Here is a 24,956-nt window from a genome sequence, read left to right as displayed (position 1 = left end):
TTGGTCCGGAGGACACGACGTCCACAGTTTCCAAAAACAATTTGAAATGTGGACTCGTCAGACCACAGAACATTTTTCCACTTTGTTTCAGTCCATCTTAGATGAGCTCAGGCCCAGCGAAGCTGACGGCGTTTCTGGGTGTTGTTGATAAACGGTTTTCGCCTTACATAGGAGAGTTTTAACTTGCATTACAGATGTAGCGACCAACTGTAGTTACTGAAAGTGGGTTTCTGAAGTGTTCCTGCGCTCATGTGGTTATATCCTTTACACACTGATGTCGCTTGTTGATGCAGTACAGCCTGAGGGATCGAAGGTCACGGGCTTAGCTGCTTACGTGCAGTGATTTCTCCAGATTCTCTGAACCCTTTGATGATATTACGGACCGTAGATGGTGAAATCCCTAAATTCCTTGCAATAGCTGGTTGAGAAAGGTTTTTCTTAAACTGTTCAACAATTTGCTCACGCATTTGTTGACAAAGTGGGGACCCTCGCCCCATCCTTGTTTGTGAATGACTGAGCCTTTCATGGAATCTACTTTGCCTGTTCACCTGTGGGATGTTCCAAATAAATGTTTGATGAGCATTCCTCAACTTTATCAGTATTTATTGCCACCTTTCCCAACTTCTTTGTCATTCTAAAGTTAATGATTATTTGCAACAAAAAAAATGTTTATCAGTTTGAACATCAAATATGTTGTCTTTGTAGCATATTCAACTGAATATGGGTTGAAAATGATTTGCAAATCATTGTATTCCGTTTATATTTACATCTAACACAATTTCCCAACTCATATGGAAACGGGGTGAGTTTGACACATGTGCTTTAAGCAGTGAAGCACTGATGTACGTAGAAAGTATTATCGCAATAAAATCTTGCTTAATATATTGCTGTTTTACACCACCAAAAACCGAAAAAAAATTCAATTGTAAAATAAATATTTGAGAGACAGTATGGTGTTAACAGTTCTTATCATGGCTTCTACTATGAGCACGTACATGATGCGTGTACATGCTTAATTACACTCGCCCTTTAACTGGGTTATGTAAAATACTGGAGAAATGTGTGTATGCGCAAATTCAAGCTTACTTTCAATCAAATGGGCTAGCAACTGATTCTCAACATGCATATAGAACGGGCCACTCTACGTCCACGGCTCTTATACAAATGACGGACAATTGGCTTAATGCTATAGATAATTCTATGTTGGTTGGAGCTGTGCTGTTAGATTTTAGTGCTGCATTTGACGTGGTTGACCACTCTCTTTTAATTGAGAAACTTAAATGTTATGGTTTTAATACTTCAAGTTTAATGTGGACACAGAGTTATTTGTCCTCAAGATCACAACAGGTGTATCTTAATGGCAGCTTGTCTAATAGCAGAAGTTTGGATTGTGGTGTTCCACAGGGAAGTTGCCTAGGACCTTTACTTTTTTCTATATTCACCAATGATTTACCTTGGGCTACCGGGCGTGCAAGATTGGTTCTTTATGCTGATGATGCAACCTTATATCATGCTGCACCATCATGCAGTGTACTTAATGTAGTATTGAGTGAGGAACTAAAAGCTGTGCATGACTGGACAGTATGTAACAGACTTGTCCTTAACACCTCAAAAACAAAAAGTATTATATTGGGGACTAGGCAAGGGTTATCTTGTGACCCAAAGTTGGATTTGAGGCTAGGTATTTCAACAGTTCAACAGGTCAGAAGTGCCAAGCTCCTTGGAGTGATGCTGGACTGCACTCTATCCTGGTCAAATCATATCAGTGATATAGTTACAAAGATGGGAAGGGCTGTTGGTATTTCCAGGAAATGTGCTGGTTTTGCTGATCCACCTCTTCTTTGTCAAATTGTTAAGAGTTTAGTCTTGTGTCATATTGACTCTTGTTCTACAGTCTGGGCGTCTGCTGCAAGTGGTGAGATCAGTAAGCTCCAGATTGTCCAGAATAGGGCAGCAAGGCTGGTTCTTGGTTGTTCACTAAGAACCAATGTGAACCAAATGCATGCTTCTCTTTCCTGGCTAACAGTGCAGAACAGGTTGTTGGCTAATACTCTTATATTGTTCAAATCAGTAACCGGTAGTAAAACTCCTGCTTTTCTCATGGCCCAAATAGTTCACAGTAGCACTATACATAATCACAATACCAGGGCATCCAGTGAGGGGCATTTTGTACTCCCTCGTCCCAGGAGGAATGCTTTGCGGAAATCTTTTATTTATAGATCTTTATCGTTCTGGAATAACCTGCCTCGAATTCTCACCAGCATTGAAAGTAAACAGGTTTTTAAAAAGAGAGTAATATTTTATCTGAGTTTTTAAATTAGTTTGCTCATTGATGATTTGTTTGGTTTTATATTGTGTAGTTATATTTATATGGTAATTATTATTCTGTGACTGTAAATTGTTTGCTTGTTTTTTATTGATGCTTTTATTTTTTCTGCATTGTGTAGTTATAATTATATGCTTTTACTTGTAATTGTATTGAATTGTGGACCCCAGGAAGACTAGTGGGTTGTTGAGGCAACCAGCTAATGGGGATCCTTAATAAAAAAAAAAAATAAAAAAAAAATTAACTGCCTAAGCATAGCAAAAATGCGACGTGGCTCAATACAGTCAGAAACCATGTTTTTAAACGTCCGAACAAAACAAAAACAAAACGAAAAGAGGCGAGTCTGCATCCCTCCGTCTCTACTGGAAGAAACTGGGGTCATGTGACCGCTGACGTCACCGGCGAAATGGCCGCCTCCTGTCAGTAAAACCAACACAAGGTCCAAACCCTCGATAAAAACGCGTGTTTTTGTCAACCGTCGCAAGAATCGCGTCCAAAAGGAGAATCCACCAGGTGTGTATTGACTTATGTTGTAACTAATTGGTGGTTATACTGCCGTAAAACGGAGCAGAAGTTCGACGGGGCGGCACAAAGCGGAGTGTTCGGGGAATGAACGACATCTTTGCTACCTCGACTCCCGCTTATTGTTTGTTGTGAAAGAACACACCGACCGTTGCACTTGTAGCCTGTAAATATAAACGCTGTTCAAAAATCCTCATGGCCTTCTACTCTTCGCTACCACACCCAATACCATTGTATCAGTGGCCTTTTGACGACCATTATGTTTACAAGCCAAACAGCTGAAATGCGTGTAAGTATAGGTGTGTATCAGTTGACAAGACATGGCTAATGAGAACCAGTGAGTCATCAGAAGCCTGTTTGTAAACATCCATCGCATGCAAAGTGCTTAGCCAATAGCGAAGCTCATCGATGACGAATGCGACGACGTGATTGGTCAATGTTTGGCTGCGATTCCGCATTGAACGGCGGTGATGGTTTTTCCTTTTAATCGGATAAGAAGTATGAGTGCATCAGGAAAGTATTCGCAGCGCCTACATTTCCCCCCCACATTTTCTTACGTTACAGCCGTATTACAAAGTTGAATACATACATTTTTGTTGTCAGATTTTTACAGGCAAAACCCCATAATGGCAATGTGAAAAGTTATTATGGTAACACTTTAGTATGGGGAACACATTCACTTGAGATGTCGCTTTAAAATGTAATATCGAAAATGATCGGTATCGTTTTTTTATCATCGGTATCATTTATTTTTATTATTATTATGTTTTTTTTATTAAATCAACATAAAAAACACAAGATACACTTACAATTAGTGCACCAACACAAAAAACCTCTCTCCCCCATTTACACTCATTCACACAAAAGGGTTGTTTCTTTCTGTTATTAATATTCTGGTTCCTACATTATATATCAATATATATCAGTACAGTCTGCAAGGGATACAGTCCGTAAGCACACATGATTGTGCGTGCTGCTGGTCCACTATAGTACTAAACTTTAACAGTTAATTTTACTCATTTTCATTAATTACTAGTTTCTATACAACTGTTTTAATATTGTTTTACTTTCTTCTTTATTCAAGAAAATGTTTTTAATTTATTTATCTTATTTTATATTATATATTTTTTTAAAAGGACCTTATCTTCACCATACCTGGTTGTCCAAATTAGGCATAATAATGTGTTAATTCCACGACTGTATATATCGGTATCGGTTGATATCGGTATCGTTATTAAAGAGTTGGACAATATCGGAATATCGGATTTCGGGAAAAAGCCATTATCGGACATCCCTAATATTCACCTTTAATTAGTTGCTTGTTAACATGCAAATTAGTAACATATTGGCTCTTAATTAGTCATTATTAAGTACTTAGTAATGCCTTATTCGGCATGGCCTTATTATACAACCAACCCTAACCCTGACTCTAACCCTAACCCTAACCCTCTAACTCAGGCTTGGGCAATTATTTTGACTCGGGGGCCACATTTAGAGGAAAAAAATGTGTCTGGGGCCGGTATATCTATTTTTAGGAACACTAATACAAAACCTCACAATAATGTCTGATTAAATGCTAAAAACATTATAACAGACCGCCTTAAAAAACATAATGGAATTTTAATTTTTTCTATGAACAATAAAACACTGAATATTGACAAAATATGAACGTCTCGCCCCCTTTCGATGGACATATTTTACAATCAAGTGAAACGCAACAAAAATGCAACTAAGAGTGAAATATGAACGCGAAGTGTACAAAATAAACCCACCGACAATCTGATACATCTGATACATCACTAAGCTTTAGAACTTTGTTGTGAAAATCTCCTTCCGCGTCTGTGGAAACACTTCCCGCCCACACTGCTTGGTGCCTCGTCTGAGCTGCTGTGACGTAGATTACCATAGCAACTAATTAGATGACCATAGTAACTAATTAGATTACCATAATAACTGGTATATCATCCCAAAGCGCAGATTCCAACCATTGAAATACTTTGTATAGTTGAGGACTTACGGTCATTAGAAAACATCACTGCACATCATAATGGCAGCTACACTTTCTATCTTAAAGATCTAAAAAAATGATTTGGGAATGTCCGGCGGGCCAGATTGAAAAGCTCAACGGGCCGCATGTGGCCCCCGGGCCTTAATTTGCCCAGGTCTGCTCTAACTAGAGATGTCCGATATTATCGGCCGATAAATGCTTTAAAATGTAGTATCGGTTTCAAAAGTAAAAAAAAAATTGTTATAGCAATTTTTATTGACTTGCAAAAGGCTTTCGATACCATTGACCATCAGATTTTGGTAAATAAACTGGAAAACTATGGCATAAGGGGAGTGGCAGGGAAATGCCTGAAGAGCTACTTGAATGAGAGACAGCAGATTGTTCAGATCGACCAACATCAATCTACACTCATGAACATAACCTGTGAAGTCCCCCAGGGGTCGATACTAGGACGCACGCTATTTATAATGTATATCGACGAAATATGTAAAGTATCAACACTGCTGAAGTTCATCCTCTTTGCTGACGATACAACCATTACATGTGCATGTGACGACGTGAAGCAACTTCTGGCCTCTGAAACTGAGGAGATGATAAAGTTAAAAACTTGGTATAACACCGACAAATTGTCTCTGAATTTAAAGAAGACCAAAATCATGCTCTTTAGCCATCGCACAAGTAATATACCCATCAGGATTGTTATTGATGATACACCAATAGAATATGTTCAACAAAATTCATTCTTAGGAGTGGTAATGGATGGAAATATCTCATGGAAGCCTCATATAAGTTACCTAAGGACAAAAGTTGCTAAATGTGTTGGAATGATGAGGAGATCATGTCATTTATTGAACACCAATGCTCTGCTGTTATTGTATCAATAATTTCTTATGTCGTATTTAAATTATTGTGTTGAAGTCTGGGGAAATTGTTATAAATCCCATCTACAGCCTTTAGTCATTCTGCAGAAAAAGGCCATTAGGATTGTGTCCAATGTTCACTACAGATATCATTCAAATCCACTATTCATGGAGTTAAAGCAATTTAAACTGCACAATGTGATCAACTTTAAAACTGCTCAAATTATGTTTAGGGCATCCCAAAACTCTCTACCATCCAATATACAGAACCTATTCCAGGATAGAGATGCTCACCATAGTTACAGTCTAAGAGGAAACAACAAATTATATTTGCCTAAATTTAGAACAACTTTAAAATCAATGTGCGTGGAGTCAGTCTGTGGAACAACTTAGGGGACGAGTTAAAAACGTGTTCTAACATGATTCAATTTAAAACACTGTTTAAAAAAGAAGTACTAAAGAAGTACGAGGAGGAAAGAGAGTGATGAGAGAGAGGTGTATGGTCAGAGAGTGTTTGGGCCTGTGTGTGTGTGTGTATGTGTGTGTTTTGTCTCGTCTTGTCTTGTCTCATAGTAACAGTGGTACTATTGTATTGTTAGTGTACAGGAGTTTTTCTTGTTTTTGTTTGTATAGTATTGTTCTTGTATTATATTGTTTATGTTAAATGTGGAATGAGTGAGAGGGGTTGGGATATTACAAGCATCTGCTTCATCCAACCCCTTTTCAAGCCTTGCATAAATGTCTCTGGCAAAATATATATTAAAAAAAAAAAAAAATGTGTGTTGTACTGTGCAGGTTTGAAATAAATAGTTCAATCAAATTCAATTCAATTCAGAATGTATGACTTTTTAAAACGCCGCTGTGTACACGGACGTAGGGAGAAGTACAGAGCGCCAATAAACCTTAAAGGCACTTCCTTTGCGTGCCCGCCCAATCACATAATATCTACGGCTTTTCACACACAGAAGTGAATGCAATGCATACTTGGTCAACAGCCATACAGGTCACACTGATGGTGTCCGTATAAACAACTTTAACACTGTTACAAATATGCGCCACACTGTGAACCCACACCAAACAAGAATGACAAACACATTTCGGGAGACCATCCGCACCGTAACACAACATAAACAACAGAACAAATACTCAGAACCCCTTGCAGCACTAACTCTTCCGGGACGCTACAATATACACCCCCCGTAATATATATACATTGTCATTATGGGGTTTTGTCTGTAAAAATCTGACAACAAAAATGAATGTATTCGATTTTGGAATACAGCTGTAACGTAACAAAAGGTGGAAAAAAGTTAGGCGCTGTGAATACTTTCCTGATGTATTTTTTTTTAACTGTATTTATAACAAACATGGCAAACGGTCCCGCCCGCTTGGGAATAGATGTTCCTCCATGTGGCCCTTGAGATAAAATGAGTTTGACACTCCTGTTTTAAGCAAAAGCTGTGGATACGTGTGTACATGTGATGTTTTAGTTGTTTTTTTAATTTTAATACATTTGTAAAAGAACATAATAATAACGGTAACACTTTAGTATGGGGAACATATTCTAAGTAGCAAAGATCAATATTTATTTATTGCAGAGCGGTACCGGTACCAAAATATTGGTATCGGGACAACACTAGACCCCAGTATTTGGACAAACATGCAATTATCAGAATGTCAGGAACTATTTTTTCAAATGTTTTACTTGAACGTACGTTATTTATTTGCTCGGCATGTGGTAACTTTTAAAACACAGGTGTCAAACCCAAATCGAGCTTGCCACAGGGTTTTATTTGGCCTGCGCAGCAATGTGTGTCAATAAAGTACTTCATTTTTCATGCTAAATGTAGTCGTTCTTTCAATTTTGACAGAAAAATGTTAACTTTATTATCTGATCACGCAACAAATATTATGTTAAAAAATATTCCAAACATTTTTGTTTGGTCAAATTAATAAGAAACACTTAAATATCTGCTCGTCAGTGTGTGTTATGATTTCAAAGCAAGTTATCCATCAATTTGTGCGTAAAAAAAATATACGGTAATAATCAAATGCACAGGCAATGTTGTAATAATATACAGTAATAGTCATATATATATATATATATATATATATATATATATATATATATATATATGGCCCTCAATTAAATCAAGTTTGAAACTTTTGAACTGAAGTATCGTCACGCTGTATTTGAAGTGAAATTTGCCATCGAGCGGCATCTCCTCATGCATCTTTGCACTGACTTATGCAGTGACCTGATCACTGACCGTATAACAACCTGTGGTGCCTTTCAGGTAACCAGCCGCCGTTTAGGCAAAGGAGCATGTACGGTCAAAAGAAATTCCATGATTAATTTGTGTATACACGTGATTAATGCGATACATTTTTTGTGATTAATCACATGTTTTGAATCATTATTTTTGAAAAGCCCTGATACAAATACAACAGTAAAAGAAAAATGCAGAATAATACAGTTATACCCTCATTCACTTTTATTGTATCCAATTGTTAACTCAAAGTATATCACAAAATAACAAACAAAAAAAGGAAAAACTATGCCATTGAGCAGCTTGTGTCCAATAATTTACTACTAAATTAGTGAACAAAATAAAATAAACTATTTACTACATTGAGGCGATAAAATAACAATTTTGCTAAAAATCAAAATTACGATTAAATTGACCTCTTACTTCGATTTCAGTGAATATAAGTAAGTAAATACATTTTATTCATACAGCACTTCTCACAGAGAGAGCTCACAAAGTGCTTCACATTGTTAAAATACAAATACAAATGTGCGATAATTCCACCCTCAACTCAGTTTTAAATATTTGTACGATTTAGAAACAATTGAATTAAATGAATATTTACGTTAGGAACTGAAAAAATCAGATTGAATAAAAAATCAAATCCTATGGCAATATTTACCATTACTATTAGGGGTGTAAAAATTGGTTTTAACATCGATTAGATTAGATTTGGAATTTGTGGTTGCTAATACGATTCAGGGATTATATTTTTCTTTTGGAACAGTACGATCTAAAATGATTCAGTGAGTTGAAATCGATTGAGTAAATTTTTAGCAAAAAAAAAAAACAAGCATATTTTGGACACAGCTAATTACTATTAATTTTATTTTAATCATATTTGTATTACTATAACTATATTCATATTTTGTTTGTTTAAATATTCATTGCCCTTTATTATCTTTATAGTGTCTGCTGAGATAAATAAGTCCTTTGGACACATGTAATTGAAGACCCCTGATCTGTACTCTACAGTCTATACAAACTTTATCAGCTCTTATATTAGATCTTATCAGGAGTTGCAAAAGATCCCTAATAAAGTGTGTGGTTAGTGCATGTCATAGAAAAACACACTCTTGTCACTGAGACTTTATAATTTAAATTTCCCTCCTATTGCCGAGTCAGCACATTACAAAGGGTAAAGATATAGGTGTGACCTTTGAGCTCCACGTTTATACTACCGTCAAATAGTTTCCACCAAATCAGTTCCTTTTCAGTCTTCCGAAGTATCTGTGGCCGCACAAATGTCTGGTAATTGCACTTTCGCTATACTTTACAAACATCCAGAGATGTGTAGTTTGGTTGCTGCATCTGCTAAGTGAAGAAATTGTCTTACATTAATGTATTTGTGTTTTCCCATTCAGACAGAAACATGTCTCCAAAGATCACAGGAGAGCTGCTCAGGCAGCTCCGCCAGGTGATGAAGAACTGTAAATACTTCTCTGAACCTCTCCAGGCGTACATTGTTCCCTCTGGTGATGCACACCAGGTAAATAATGTCTACCTCCTTTCTAGACACAATCACAAGCTGACAATACCACTGCTCGTCTGATTCTGCTCTGACCTTCCCAATTAATTGTTGTTGTTTGCACGCCGCCCCTAACCTTCTCCTTGTGCACATCACGATGTGATGTTATGGGACCAAGTGGTGTTTGCTTCAGCTGAACCATCCCATTTTGTATTCTCTCTGTCTTTAAGAGTGAATACATTGCACCGTGTGACTGCAGACGGGAATTTATGTGTGGATTCAACGGCTCAGCAGGTACATTTTCTTTATGTGGGCTTGCTTTTTAAAAGGACTTGTGGCCTATACTTACAATGTATTTCATCACGGTGTCTGATCTATAATTGTTTGGTATTAAAATCATTTTCATCTACCGTATTTTTCGGTCACCGGATTATAAGACACACTGCCAATGAGCGGGTCTATTTAGGTCTTTGTTCGTACAAAAGGCGCATTAAAGGGGTCATGTTATTATTTTCCTACAAACACTTCCTTGTGGTCTACATAACATGTAATGGTGGTTATTTGGTCAAAATGTTACATGGATTATGTATTACAGACCATCTTCAAGCCGCTTTCTGATCGTGTCTTTAGGATGCGCGGTTTTGTGGGTGGTCTTATTTACGTGGCTCCACCTCGACTGCGTCTTCTCCCCGTCATCTTTGTTGTACCGGTAGTTTTTAGCACTTCCTTAGCGAGTCTACTGACGGGTATAAGTTAAAACTATATGCTACTTTATATTAGAAATGGCAACAGCGGAGAATGAATGCCCCACAACAAGAGGATAGAGAAAAGGAAGAAGCTTAGTGACTACGGCATGGGCGCGGACTACAATGGCGGATGCACGCTAATTTTTAGGACTTATCTATATCCCAAATACACATCAGCAGGTACCAATAGATAAGAAAAGTTGGTTTTGCATAATATTGCAAAAAACTCCACCAGATAATGTTTCCTAATAGGTGCCATTTTGGGGTCTTTATACACACACCATATTATTGCCTGTATGTTCTTATTTTTCATAAACTCAGGGAATAAATCCTTGGACACAGGAGGACTTTAAATATGATCAATGTATCACCCTTTAACTACTTGGTATTAGACTGATAGCCATTTTTGTAGTATCAGTATCCAAACAACAGAAAAATAAGTGTTTATTACATTTTAACAGAAGTGTAGATAGCACATGTTGAAACAGAAAGTAACCAGATATTGACGGTAAACAAGTAGATTGACAAAATAATACAATCAGAAATGAGTGCCACAATATATTATTGCATACATCAGCAGACAAATTAGGAGCCTTTGTAACACGTTTTGCTTACTTACTACTAGTAGAGAAATTGTCTAGTATGTTCACTGTTATTTAATGTCAAAATGGTTCTTTGATTGCAATAACAAACACATGTTTAATATATCATAATATCTGTTCAAATAAAGCCAATAATTACATTTCATGTGGTACCCTTTATTTTGAAAAGTATCGAAAGGTATCAAAATACATTTTGGTACTGGTACTAGTAGCAACATATTGGTATCGGGACAACCCTATATTACATGTACAATGTAATGTGTATATTATATTTCAAATTACACGCTTCATGCCTGCAGCCAAGATTGAAGCTCCTGTCTTTCAGTCGTGTGCATGGAACTTACACAATAACAATAGCTTTTATAGTAATAAAATACATATAGACATAAAGAGCTGTGAGCAAAATTACATTTGTAAAATAATATTGGCAGTTTGTATTAATATCATAGAGTAAGATACTGTACATGTTATCTAAAACAGTTGTATCATGTTCTTCAGTATATCTGTCATAATGACAAAAAAAATACATGCAGTCGTGGTCAAAAGTTTACATACACTTGTAAAGAACATAATGTCATGGCTGTCTTGAGTTTCCAATCATTTCTACAACTCTTATTTTTTTGTGATAGAGTGATTGAAGCACATACTTGTTGGTCGTAAAAAACATTCATGAAGTTTGGTTCTTTTATGAATTTATTATGGGTCTACTGAAAATGTGACCAAATCTGCTGGGTCAAAAGTATACATACAGCAATGTTAATATTTGGTTACATGTCCCTTGGCAAGTTTCACTGAAATAAGGCACTTTGGGTAGCCATCCACAAGCTTCTGGCAAGCTTCAGGTTGAATTTTTGACCACTCCTCTTGACAAAATTGGTGCAGTTCAGCTAAATTTGTTGTTTTTCTGACATGGACTTGTTTCTTCAGCATTGTCCACACGTTTAAGTCAGGACTTTGGGAAGGCCATTCCAAAACCTTAATTCTAGCCTGATTTAGCCATTCCTTTACCATTTTTGACGTGTGTTTGGGGTCATTGTGCTGTTGGAACACCCAACTGCGCCCAAGATCCAACCTCCGGGCTGATGATTTTAGGTTGTCTTGAAGAATTTGGAGGTAATCCTCCTTTTTCATTGTCCCATTTACTCTCTGTAAAGCACCAGTTCCATTGGCAGCAAAACAGGCCCAGAGGATAATACTACCACCACCATGCTTGACGGTAGGAGTGGTGTTCGTGGGATTTAAGGCCTCACATTTCTCCTCCAAACATATTGCTGGGTATTGTGGCCAAACAGCTCAATTTTTGTTTCATCTGACATCACATGGGCAAAGATAAGACCTTCTGGAGGAAAGTTCTGTGGTCCGATTTTGAGTAAGACGTGCACGTGTGTATGTGTGTGTTATGCTGTGTAGGTACGGCCATTGTGACGGAACAGTATGCTGCCATGTGGACCGATGGCCGTTACTTCCTTCAAGCCAGCCAGCAGATGGATAACAACTGGACTCTCATGAAAATGGGTACAACTTAGTGTATTTGCCAAATATACTAAATACTGATTGGACATTTTGTTTTCAGTCTGTACTTAACTTAAGATACAACTATACCAGTTGACAAAAAATAGTTTAAACCAAAGTCAGTTACAGTTAATGCCTGACTTACTCATTGTATTTTATTGTTGTACAGGGCTGAAGGAAACACCCTCTCAGGAGGACTGGCTGATTAGTGTCCTGCCAGAGAACTCCAAAGTGGGAGTCGACCCGTGGATCATTGCTGCAGGTATTTTGTGGTTTCAGTTTATATTTCAAAATACCCTGCTGGAAGAACGAAATGTGAATGCTTGGAACTCTAATACACATTTTATAATTCCTCAAAACCTTACATCATACAGCTCATAATGTTCAATAATTCATCCGCAGCCTGTCTCAATGTAGATACAGTACCAGTCAATTGTGCTATTTAATGAGAAGGTGCTTTTAAAATCTTGTACTTTTATGCAATTTTGGTCAATAGCTGGACCAATAGAATATACAATACTTTCAGTTGTCATATGCAGAGCCGAATAAAAGTGTTTTCAACCTGTATTTGAACATTGCCAACGTTGAGGCCTGTCTCACATCTTCTGGAAGACTACTCCAGATTTCAGGAGCATACAACTGAAAAGTAGCCTCAACATGTCTTGTCCTGATTCTGGACACCAGCAGGAGACCACTTCCTGTGGTCTCCAGAGGCCGAGATGGTTCATATGGTTCACAAGGAGAACTGTTTAAAAAAATTGTTTCTGAGCAAAAGGAAGCCAGTGCAGTAACCTAAGGACTGGACTAATATGGTCATATTTCCTGGTTCTAGGTTATAGTTGTAACTTGAGCAGCAGTTAGAAAACCATTACAGTAGTCCAACCTGCTGGAGACAAAGGCATAGATTAGTCTTTCTAAGTCTGTTTTGGACATTATTCCTCTGATTTTGGCAACGTTTTCAGGTGGTAAAAACTGCTGATGTTATTGACTTAATTTTGGTGTTAAAGTTCAAGTCTGAGTCCTATATTACTTTTAGATTTCTAACCTGATTACTCTTGTTTCAGGGAGAGGGTCTCAATGTTACTAATAATAGATTATCTTTTCTCTTGTGGACCAAAGGCAGTGATTTTAGTTTTGTCTGAGTTTAACTGAAGAAAGTTATTTTGCATCCACTCACTGATCTGTTCCATGCAGCGACAATGTGAATCAACAGGATGAACATTAACTACTACTTTGGAGAAAAATAAGCATGTTGTTTTTTTCAGGAAGGGTATGCAATTTTCTGATTAATCACGATGTCCTGAGCCGTGGAGAACACCCCTTAGACAGCGAGGAGGCGTGCGGCCTCTGTGCCAGTCAGACTCTGTCATGTCATGTAATGCATGAGAAGTATTAATTTCCTGTTTACATTTAATAATAACAGCTTTTACAGTGAGGCACTAACATGGTAGGCAGTATTAGTATTAACAGGAGACGACGTGCTAACGTCTCCGCTGTTGCTATTGGTGGAGATTCACTTCAGGCTCGGAGGGGATCAAAAGAAGTTATCACATGCTGTGCGTGCTAATTTTTTGGGTAGCATTAACTTTCTTTGATGAAATATCCACTTAGCAACTATTGCAAGTTGTCCTATCGGCATCCTTTCTCGTTAATAACTCTCCAGTGTCCGTGTCAACTCTGCGCCGTGCGTGGTGGAGTCATGCGGGCCCACATGCGGGCAATCATTAACAAAACTGACAAATGATACCCAGGACTCAACACTGGAAGCCGGTTCTACATAGGTGTGAATGTGAGTGTGAAAGGTTGTTTGTTTATATGTGCCCTGTGTTAGGCTAGCAACCAGTCCAGACCCAGGGTGTGACCAGCCTCTCGCCCAAAGTCTGCTGGGATAGGCCCCAGTTTACACCCTAATGAGGATATAAAATGCATGTATAAAAAAAAAATAAAAAAATTCACGATTTAAAGCAGTATGCCGAGCCAAGATCTATTGTGTTTCTTATCACTCTGCCCCTCCATGTTCAAACTGCTCCCACAGTGGAGTGTTTTAAGTCTCGTCTTAAGACCCACTTTTATGCTTTGGCTTTTAACACTACGTGAGTTGTGTGGTCTTCTGTCCTCTGTTGTCCTGTGTGGTTAGGGTTAGGGTTATACATTTTGATGTCTATTTTACTGTTTTAATTGGTTTTACCCTTTAAAATAGTTTTTAATCATATTTATTTTTTATGTTGTCTCTGTATTGGTTTTCTATTCATTTATTCTTTATTTTTATTCAGTCATTGGTGTAGCATAATATTGTTTTTAATATTATTTTTAATATTGTTTTTAATATTGTTTTTAATATTGTTTTTAACATGGCTGTGCAGCACTTTGGAAACATTCTTGTTGTGTAAATGTGCTATATAAATAAAGTGGATTGGATTGGATTGGATTATCAACGAAAACTATTATTTTATTTCGCTGTTTCTTATAGTAAATCTTGCCTGTGTTTCATGTCAGACCAGTGGAAAACCATGTCCAAGGCGCTGAACAGTGCAGGACACTCTCTGGTAGCTGTGCAGGACAACCTCATCGATGCGGTGTGGACTGACCGCCCTCAAAGACCCAGCACACATCTCCGTACTTTGGGATTGGACTACACGGGTCAGTAAAACGTTGTCATTGTTATTGTTTGTAAATAAACATTTTACTCTTACTTTGCCAAATATATTTTCCTAAATAAATTAGCACTTTTTTTATGTTGTCTATCACTCACAATCGTTATGTGAGACAAGCACATATGAGTTTTCTTTTTGTATTCATTCTAACTTGTAAATAAATGCTAGCAAGAGTCAGCTAACAATGGAGGTAAGGGGAATGGCTGTATACAGCCTATAACTTTAAATCACTCAAAAAACATCCAAAAACCTCCGTCAACGTTTTATTTTCTTGCTGTAAATATATATGTAATGTAGTAATAGGCACATTCATAACATAACATTTACATATATTGCTCATTTTAAGCATATGAAAGCGCATTCATTTCACAGACGCTTCACAATGCTCACTATTGCCTTCAACAACAACAACACTACTAATCATGACAGACTTCATGAAACCCAACGACTACTTTGGGACAAATGATGGTCCAGAACCTTATTTTTTTTAGTCTTATTACAAACCCTGTTTCCATATGAGTTGGGAAATTGTGTTAGATGTAAATATAAACGGAATACAATGATTTGCAAATCATTTTCAACCCATATTCAGTTGAATATGCTACAAAGACAACATATTTGATGTTCAAACTGATAAACTTTTTTTTTTTTGCAAATAATCATTAACTTTAGAATTTGATGCCAGCAACACGTGACAAAGAAGTTGGGAAAGGTGGCAATAAATACTGATAAAGTTGAGGAATGCTCATCAAACACTTATTTGGAACATCCCACAGGTGAACAGGCAAATTGGGAACAGGTGGGTGCCATGATTGGGTATAAAAGTAGATTCCATGAAATGCTCAGTCATTCACAAACAAGGATGGGGCGAGGGTCACCACTTTGTCAACAAATGCGTGAGCAAATTGTTGAACAGTTTAAGAAAAACCTTTCTCAACAAGCTATTGCAAGGAATTTAGGGATTTCACCATCTACGGTCCGTAATATCATCAAAGGGTTCAGATAATCTGGAGAAATCACTGCACGTAAGCAGCTAAGCCCGTGACCTTCGATCCCTCAGGCTGTACTGCATCAAAAAGCGACATCAGTGTGTAAAGGATATCACCACATGGGCTCAGGAACACTTCAGAAACCAATGTCAGTAACTACAGTTGGTCGCTACATCTGTAAGTGCAAGTTAAAACTATCCTATGCTAGGCGAAAACCGTGTATCAACAACACCCAGAAACGCCGTCGGCTTCGCTGGGCCTGAGCTCATCTAAGATGGACTGATACAAAGTGGAAAAGTGTTCTGTGGTCTGACGAGTCCACATTTCAAATTGTTTTTGGAAACTGTGGACGTCGTGTCCTCCGGACCAAAGAGGAAAAGAACCATCCGGATTGTTATAGGCGCAAAGTTGAAAAGCCAGCATCTGTGATGGTATGGGGGTGTATTAGTGCACAAGACATGGGTAGCTTACACATCTGTGAAGGCGCCATTAATGCTGAAAGGTACATACAGGTTTTGGAGCAACATATGTTGCCATCCAAGCAACGTTACCATGGACGCCCCTGCTTATTTCAGCAAGACAATGCCAAGCCACGTGTTACATCAATGTGGCTTCATAGTAAAAGAGTGCGGGTACTAGACTGGCCTGCCTGTAGTCCAGACCTGTCTCCCATTGAAAATGTGTGGCGCATTATGAAGCCTAAAATACCACAACGGAGACCCCCGGACTGTTGAACAACTTAAGCTGTACATCAAGCAAGAATGGGAAAGAATTCCACCTGAGAAGCTTAAAAAATGTGTCTCCTCAGTTCCCAAACGTTTACTGAGTGTTGTTAAAAGGAAAGGCCATGTAACACAGTGGTGAACATGCCCTTTCCCAACTACTTTGGCACGTGTTGCAGCCATGAAATTCTAAGTTAATTATTATTTGCAAAAAAAAAATTAAAGTTTATGAGTTTGAACAACAAATATCTTGTCTTTGTAGTGCATTCAATTGAATATGGGTTGAAAAGGATTTGCAAATCATTGTATTCCGTTTATATTTACATCCAACACAATTTCCCAATTCATATGGAAACAGGGTTTGTATAAGGAAGATGATCTACAAGTTTTAGAAGCTGAGCGATAAGCAGGTCCAGCAAGTAGCATATTGCTAAGTGATAAACAAGAAATACAAACTTAGAACATAATAAAACAATCACTTACTATAAAATGTCTGCTCTCACAGGGATACCGATAGATGGGATGTTCATATCTGCCAGTTTAGATAAAGAAATAATCATAATCCACCAAAGGTTAAACAAGCGTTTTCTTTGTTTCTTTCTCGCCATCTCCGGGTCTAAGTTGAATGTCAAAGTTTTCCAACTTCTCGGTTTATGGCCACAACCTTCTGCTATACAACTGAGAGGCATGATTTATAATCTAAAATGAACTTTTACCAAATCAGAGGCGATGCAGCAGCTCACTGGCTCAGTTGTTAATAGCTGCATAAACTACTTACCTCTGTGTGATCAAAGCGCCGCTAAAAATAGTTCCTTATAACAACAATATTGCTATCGGTTAATATTCAAGTCACAACATGTAAATTGAGTATTGTTGTGTTTTTTTTTTTAAATGTTTTTAGAGGGCTTTATGAGTGCAATAGATGACTCCCATTAGCTTCATTGTAAGCCACCTTGTACTCGCTATACATTACAAAATAGAATGCATTAAAAAAATACATATGTGTTCATGTCAGTGTTAATTTCGACAACAGTTTTTAATTTAGTTTTAGTCAGTCTTTTAACGAAACTGTATTTTACTTTTGGTCATATTTTAGTCAACTGAAATAATTTAGTTTTAGTCTAGTTTATTTAGTCGATTAAATTCCTCAATATTTTAGTCGACTAAAATGACAGTAGAGTTTGTCGACTGAAATATAAATTATAGGGGATAACACATATTTGAAGTTGTCTTTATACCACTTCTATTAGGGATATTATTACTGTGCAATGTAATAAATCAGATGCATTTCAATAAATCTGAATATGGTGCATCACATTATTTTAGAATAAATTCAGATTAAGGGACTAATTAAAGCCTCAGAACTTTTTGCGCAGGTAAAAAGGTATTTAATGACTCAAATAATCAAACGACTAATGTCGCTAGCAAGGGCACCAAAGTATAGGGCAGGCTATGCAAAACGAAACTAAACTGATCAGGGTATAAGCAAAACAGAATGCTGGAGAACAGTGAAAATGTGCAGCAGGAGGAGCTTCCACAATGTATCAACATACATGACAAAGTCCCGACCATGGCTTGCAGCAAAGGTTTAACTTATAGCCGTAATTACAAAATATAAACAGCTGCAAGGCGAACACCCTCAGAGGCGGGAGCGAAGCTCCTTGCAGGAACACACAAACAAAACAGGAAAAACGACCAAAATAAGAGTGCTAAACCAGAACTAAGACATTAAATACAGGAAAACGCCAACAAACTTAATACAAGGCATGATTTGATGTGACAGATCATGACAGTATTTATTTAAAAGGAAATAATGGAAATGGAACATAAACATGAAAGTGCAAGTATTTGATGCTCCAATCGTAACATTAAAAATATAATGACAACTGCTATAATACATCCATCCATCCATTTTCTACCGTTTGTCCCTTCTGGGGTGGCGGGTGGTGCTATTACAGTGGTACATTATTTATTTGAGTTGTTTACATGAATTGTTGGCATTTTGGAGTGCATAACTTACATAGATCATATTTGAGCTATTACGTTCAATAACATTGTAACTATTTTCTTAAACTTCATTACAATGTAATGTGTATATTCTTTCATATAGGTCTACTATTTGTTTAGACAATTATGACCAAACAAACATATCACTGCTTTATAGTTTGTTAAAAAAAAGAACACTCTCAACGCCAGTGTATCAATCAATCAATCAATGTTTATTTATATAGCCCTAAATCACAAGTGTCTCAAAGGGTTGCTGTGTGTGCATGAAAATATGTGTGCATGCTATTGGTCATATGAAGAAATAAACTATTTTTATTCTATATTGTCAATAACTGCACTGAGTGTGCACAATTCGCATCTTGGCCACTGTCCTGTTTAAATACAGCAACCAGTGTTACACATCTAGAAGGTACAGTATACTGTATGTATCTCACATATCTGTCTTTATTTGTGTGTTAGCTTGAAAAATAAATCTGGGGCCGTACTTATCAAGCTTCTTAGAATTACTCTTAAGAAGTCTGCTAAGAGTTGACTTAAGAGTAAATAAATTCTTCGCTGAAAGCTGCACTTAAAAGTTAGTTATCAAGCGTCTTACTCACACTTTCAGCGAAGTGTAGGACTGAATCTTAAGTGTCACACTCAGAGCTGAATTACGACATTACTATGTGCCGTAAACGGAATTCTAGGTGACGTCATTTCTGTGTCCATAGAAATGACCAATCACGGAAGGGAATCCGTTGTCTAAGAATAAAGAAATATCTTGGAAATATTTAAGTGGACAATGGGAGTGTATATTTTGACAAACTACAAAATAATACAAAACAAACTAGTCCCCGCCGGCACTCACGCTACCGCTCCATCCCCTCTCTCGCCCACACACTCACTGACGTCACTCACCTCACGGCCACACACATACGCTACTCTCATAAAATGTTCTTTCCAATTCATTAATTAGGCAACTAATTTGAAACTGGTGTGGGTGGCTCTATATATACTAGCCCACTGCAGCCACATGCAGAAATCAACAAGGAATCGAAAAGTATTAAATCTGTGACAAAAATAATACCCGCTCTGTCTAAACGATACCGTTTGATCAGCTGCTCGTCATCAAACAAATCCAGGACATCGTTCCGCTCCCTGAACGTTCGCGCACGTCTCTCTCGCCTCAGTGCCATCCCCTGCTGGCAACTCCTAACCACTTAAGACACCTCTGAAGGTCTCTTAAATATCGTGGAGAGTAGGAGTGATTCTTAGACTTAAGAACGTTGATAAAAAGCTTTTATTCTTAAGTTTGAGAGTAGGACTAAATTTCGCAAATTCTCAGGACTTAAGTGTAAAATGGCACTCTAAGAAGCTTGATAAGTACGGCCCCTGGTCTTTTGGGTTGCCAAGTTGTGCAATTAATAGCTGAACAGTGTGCCGAGGACATCAATTAAAGTGAACTGTACAGGTGTCTTGCTTATTAAATTGCCGGGTAAACTCGGCTCAGCTCGCCACATTATGGCCCACTACAAAAATAGTTGTTTTTTTAAGTATTTATTTACGTACATGTGGTAAAGTAAGCATTTTTTTCTCCTGCTCTGCCATTTTTTAACAGTAACAGTAGTTCAGTACAGTATGAGTCATTTCGAAATATTAGCTTTGGCCTACTTATTATTGCGAAGATGTGCCATTGGTTAATTTGCAAATGGCGCTTTAAGTCGGTTGTATTTTTGTTGGAGAAAACGGAGCCACAGGGTTTACAAATTGTTTTGTTATCTACCCTGGAAAAAGTAGAATGCATTTCTTCTCACGTCCCGCCCAAATAATACTGGTGGTAGTCAAGCTAGCTCTGTTTTCAACAGGTACTAGGCTCCATTCAGCCGTTCTATACTTGCGTTATTTTTGGCTATATGAACCGTCACGGAAATAATAAACTGTTAACTAAAGTTCCTTGAGAGGTTGTCAAAAAGGGCGAAAAAGTGCAAGATTTGTGGAAACGGCGTCGAGAAAAGCATGCAACTCACACTCTAGTCCAGGGGTGTCAAACGTACGGCCCGAAAGCCGGATCAGGCCCGCGAACGAGTTTTATCCGGCCCGTGGGATGAGTTTGCTAAGTATAAAAATTAGCCTGAAATTTTTGAATGAAAGAAACAGCTGTTCTAAATGTGTCCACTGGATGTCACAATAGCAATTCTTTGTATCTTTGTAGATGATGCTACATATGTACAAAATAAACCACATGATGTTAGTACGTCGGTCGAGGAAAATTATCAAACTACATTAATAACATACTGTAATTTGATTTTGATATACTTTTTTTATCTTGATAGATTGGAAATTAACACCAATGGAACGGGACAAGCGGTAGAAAATGGATGGATGGATGGATGAGTTGACTGATGAACATTATCACATAATGTATTCCGAAAATATGAATAACGACTAATAAAGATAGAATACTATTAACTGAAACATGTAAGTGTAAAAAAAACAACAACAACATTATGATTTGTACATTTTCAGAATGTGCTTGTTCTATTTTTAAACAAAGAAAACAATCTTAAGTTGTCTTTATTTTTAAGTTATCGTGCCATGATTTTACCAGTCCGGCCCACTTGGGAGTAGATTTTTCTCAATGTGGCCCCCGATCTAAAATGAGTTTGACACCCCTGCTCTAGTCCAAGAGAGCAGAGTCGAAGAATGCATGAGTTTTCAGTGATCTTTTCGTTAAAGGTTTGTTTGATATACTTTTAACGGTTATTATTTCCCATTTAAATATTATCTTGATATTATTTGTACATCTTAAACACATGGTTGCTACGAATGTTTCGAAAAGCACCAACTTGGCGAGTCTAAATAAAAGAAAGCAAATGCCAACAAAACCTAAAATAGTTAAGCTTTTACCAAAGGCAGCAATCATAAATGAAGCTTTCAGCAATGTTGTCATCTATAGTTTTATTTTGATAAAGGTGGGAAAAACATGCTACTCGTAACCGGCACATACAACAACATTAAACATAAGTAGAAGCGAAGTTAAATCATAAAATTCAACCTTACCAGAGTACAAACGATGCATATTTATCCAATATAGTCTTAATACCAAATTCCTTGACCCAGTTACACACACAGAAGTTGTAGACCTCCATGCTTTTCAAAGTTTCCATCTGTTTTGTTGTTTAGAATGGTGTCTGGAGCACAATAGTTCAATATGTCAGGGAACGTGACCGACGTAATCCTTGATACCACTCAACAAATCTTTTTCTGATAAAGTATAGGGATCAATACTATTGCATAGTTAGATTTTATTGCTTGTATCTGCATTTAACAGGAAGATTTAAGCCTATTTTGTACTCAGAATGTTCGCGTGGTGCTTGCTGTACAACAACCATCTTAACTTGGTCGACGACCACTGGTTTTCACTTCCGGGAAGAAGTCACATACTGTACCAGCAATTGTCTTGATTTCTTGCGTTGAGTCTTGTTTAAAATAAAGGTTTTGTTTCTGTGAAACATGATACATATCAAGTGAATTCTTAAAAAATGAAAGCACTGAGGTTTTGATGATATCTTTTGTTTAGGTATGTCGTGGCAGGATAAAATCGCAGCTCTGCGAGCCAAGATGACTGAAAGGAAAATCACCTGGTTCGTTGCCACAGCGCTGGACGAGATAGCATGTGGGTGACAATGGATGACCTGAATTATTTTTTTTATGCTAACACAGTGATATATTTGCAAACATGTAAATGTACATCAGATGTTTAGAAATTAAGTGTTTTGTCAGATGTTTTTAATCATCTCTCAATCATTTTCATTTCACATCTTTAGATATTTTGGACTTTTAAATCACGAGTTCAAGTTTATAGATGCAACAACACGCCACAGTTGCTGTCTTGAGAAAGTCGGTACAGTAGGATTCCAAAGGTGGAGCACAGTTGAATAAAAATGAAAATTATCATTGCCATGCTCAAACTGCTGCCATCATAGATATTTTGGTTAACATTCCTTTCATGCAAGTGTCCAAATTCCATGCCTGTACCACATGGTGTAGATAACATTTCTAAGTAGACAAACCGTGTGATTAAAACTTGTCTGCTTTATCACAAATCATTACAGCAGTTTCACATCGGTTACATAAGTTAGCTATGATACCTGATCACGATCCAAGGACCCTGGGATGCACGGGTGTCCCACTACATGTCTGTTTGAGCACCTTGTTGACCGTGCCTGAAGAGCTCTTGGTTCTGATTGTTTATGTTAATTACAGCCATTCTGATTGTCATCAGCTTGCAATTAGACATTCACTTTGATTCCAATTGCTCAGGCATCTACGGAGGGTAGAAAACCCAACCTTTACTGTCATGAAGTTGTCTTCTGTTTATACAGAAAATATTTACATGCTTTTTGGAATTGCAGTGATTTTAAAATTTTAAATTTGTTGCGTTTTTTTTAATCTTCAGGGCTGTTCAACCTCCGTGGTGCAGATATTGAGTACAACCCTGTCTTTTTCGCATATACGATTGTGGGGATCAGCACAGTAAGGTAAAGAAATACACAACACCAATGTAATCCATGTATACAGTATTTATTTATACATGAGCTATAATATATACGTTAGGTCAGGAAAAAACAGAGGCTTTATCATCCCTACAAGCCTGTTTCGCAGGTTTCCCTGCTCGTCAGGGGATTTTATGAGCTATATCAGTGGTTCTCAAATGGGGGTACGCGTACCCCTGGGGGTACTTGAAGGTATGCCAAGGGGTACGTGAGATTTTTTTTAAATATTCTAAAAATAGCAACAATTCAAAAATCCTTTATAAATATATTTATTGAATAATACTTCAACAAAATAAATGTTTAGAATTAAGTTCATGAATCCAGATGGATCTCTATTACAATCCCCAAAGAGGGCACTTTAAGTTGATGATTACTTTTATATGTAGAAATCTTTATTTATAATTGAATCACTTGTTTATTTTTCAACAAGTTTTTAGTTATTTTTATATCTTTTTTACCAAATAGTTCAAGAAAGACCACTACAAATGAGCAATAGTTTGCACTGTTATACAATTTAATAAATCAGAAACTGATTACAAAGTGCTGTATTTTACTTCTTTATCTCTTTTTTTCAACCAAAAATGCTTTGCTCTGATTAGGGGGTGCTGGAATTAAAAAAATGTTCACAGGGGGTACATCACTGAAAAAAGGTTGAGAACCACTGAGCTATATTATACATTCTTAAAGCTAAAAACTGATATATGGTTACATACAGTAGTTACCCCCTGTCTACAGGACACATTCATACAGTAGATTTTATCATGCCCGTCCTTAATATAATCTGGGCTGCGTGGCTCAGATGGTAGAGCCAGTGTCCATAAACATGAGGGTTCTTGCTACGAATCCAGCTTCCGCCATCCTACCCGCTATTGTTGTGTCTTTGAGCAAGACACTTCACCCACCTTGCTCCCAGTGCCTCCCACACTGGTGTATAAATGTGAATGAATGTTTGGTGGTGGTCGGAGAGGCCCTTGGTCAGTCTACCCCAGGGCAGCTGTGGCTATGTTATAGCTTACCACCAACACAGTGTGGATGTGGAGTGAATCATTGATGGGTTTCAATGTAAACCACTCTGGGTGTCTATCTAAAATCTAACTCATTATAAATTGATTAATTTAATACTTAAGGTTGGGCCAAAAGGACATTTTTGTTAAAGGGGAACGGCACTTTATTTTTAATTTTGCCTATCATTCACAGTCCTTACGAGAGACAAGAACACATGTCATTTATATATTTTTTTGCATTCTAATTTGTAATAATCGCCCGTTCAAGGGGTAATCAGTAGTAAATTGATTTAGCATCTAAATCCCTATAATATGCATCCAAAAACCGCCAACAATACTCTATTTGCATCTCGTGGCCTGAATATTAAATCATGCATCTCACCTGGATAGTAGAAGGATGTGGCCATAAACCAAGAAGTTGGTTATCTGTAACATCAAACTTCGACCTGGAGATGGCGAGAAAGACACACAAAGACGCAGTAATTTTTTGTTAACCCTTTGTGTGGATTGGGGTTCATTCTTCATCTAAACGGCAAGATATGAAAATCTCCTAGTGAGAGCAGACATTCTACTGTAAGTGATTGTTTTATTATGTTTATTGTCTACCATGAAGTCTGTCATGATTAGTACTGTTGTTGTTGAAGGAAATAATGAATGATGTAATGCGTCTGTGAAATTAACGTGTTGCAGTA

At 37.3% G+C, this 24,956-nt stretch overlaps 1 protein-coding gene across 2 annotated transcripts in view; it reads left to right on the top strand.

The window, feature by feature from the left end:
- Window positions 1-2,714: 2,714 nt before the first annotated feature.
- Window positions 2,715-24,956, top strand: part of xpnpep1 (X-prolyl aminopeptidase (aminopeptidase P) 1, soluble) — a 67,946-nt gene continuing 45,704 nt past the window's right edge. Inside the window, exons 1-8 of one of the 2 annotated variants that reach the window (XM_062033380.1) lie at window positions 2,715-2,839; window positions 9,390-9,514; window positions 9,724-9,787; window positions 12,252-12,356; window positions 12,523-12,615; window positions 14,850-14,993; window positions 22,285-22,380; window positions 23,164-23,245. In XM_062033380.1, the coding sequence (XP_061889364.1) occupies window positions 9,398-9,514; window positions 9,724-9,787; window positions 12,252-12,356; window positions 12,523-12,615; window positions 14,850-14,993; window positions 22,285-22,380; window positions 23,164-23,245 (701 nt within the window). In that variant the 5' untranslated portion in view covers window positions 2,715-2,839; window positions 9,390-9,397. Of the gene's footprint in view, window positions 2,840-9,389; window positions 9,515-9,723; window positions 9,788-12,018; window positions 12,058-12,251; window positions 12,357-12,522; window positions 12,616-14,849; window positions 14,994-22,284; window positions 22,381-23,163; window positions 23,246-24,956 lie in introns of those variants that run through there. The other variant, XM_062033381.1, reaches the window with a different exon arrangement.

The sequence above is a fragment of the Entelurus aequoreus genome, linkage group LG22 (genome assembly GCF_033978785.1).
Source record: "Entelurus aequoreus isolate RoL-2023_Sb linkage group LG22, RoL_Eaeq_v1.1, whole genome shotgun sequence".
In the NCBI taxonomy this organism is placed as follows: Eukaryota; Metazoa; Chordata; class Actinopteri; order Syngnathiformes; family Syngnathidae; genus Entelurus; species Entelurus aequoreus.
Note: the sequence above shows the minus strand (reverse complement) of the source record. Positions and strands in the feature narration are given on the sequence as shown.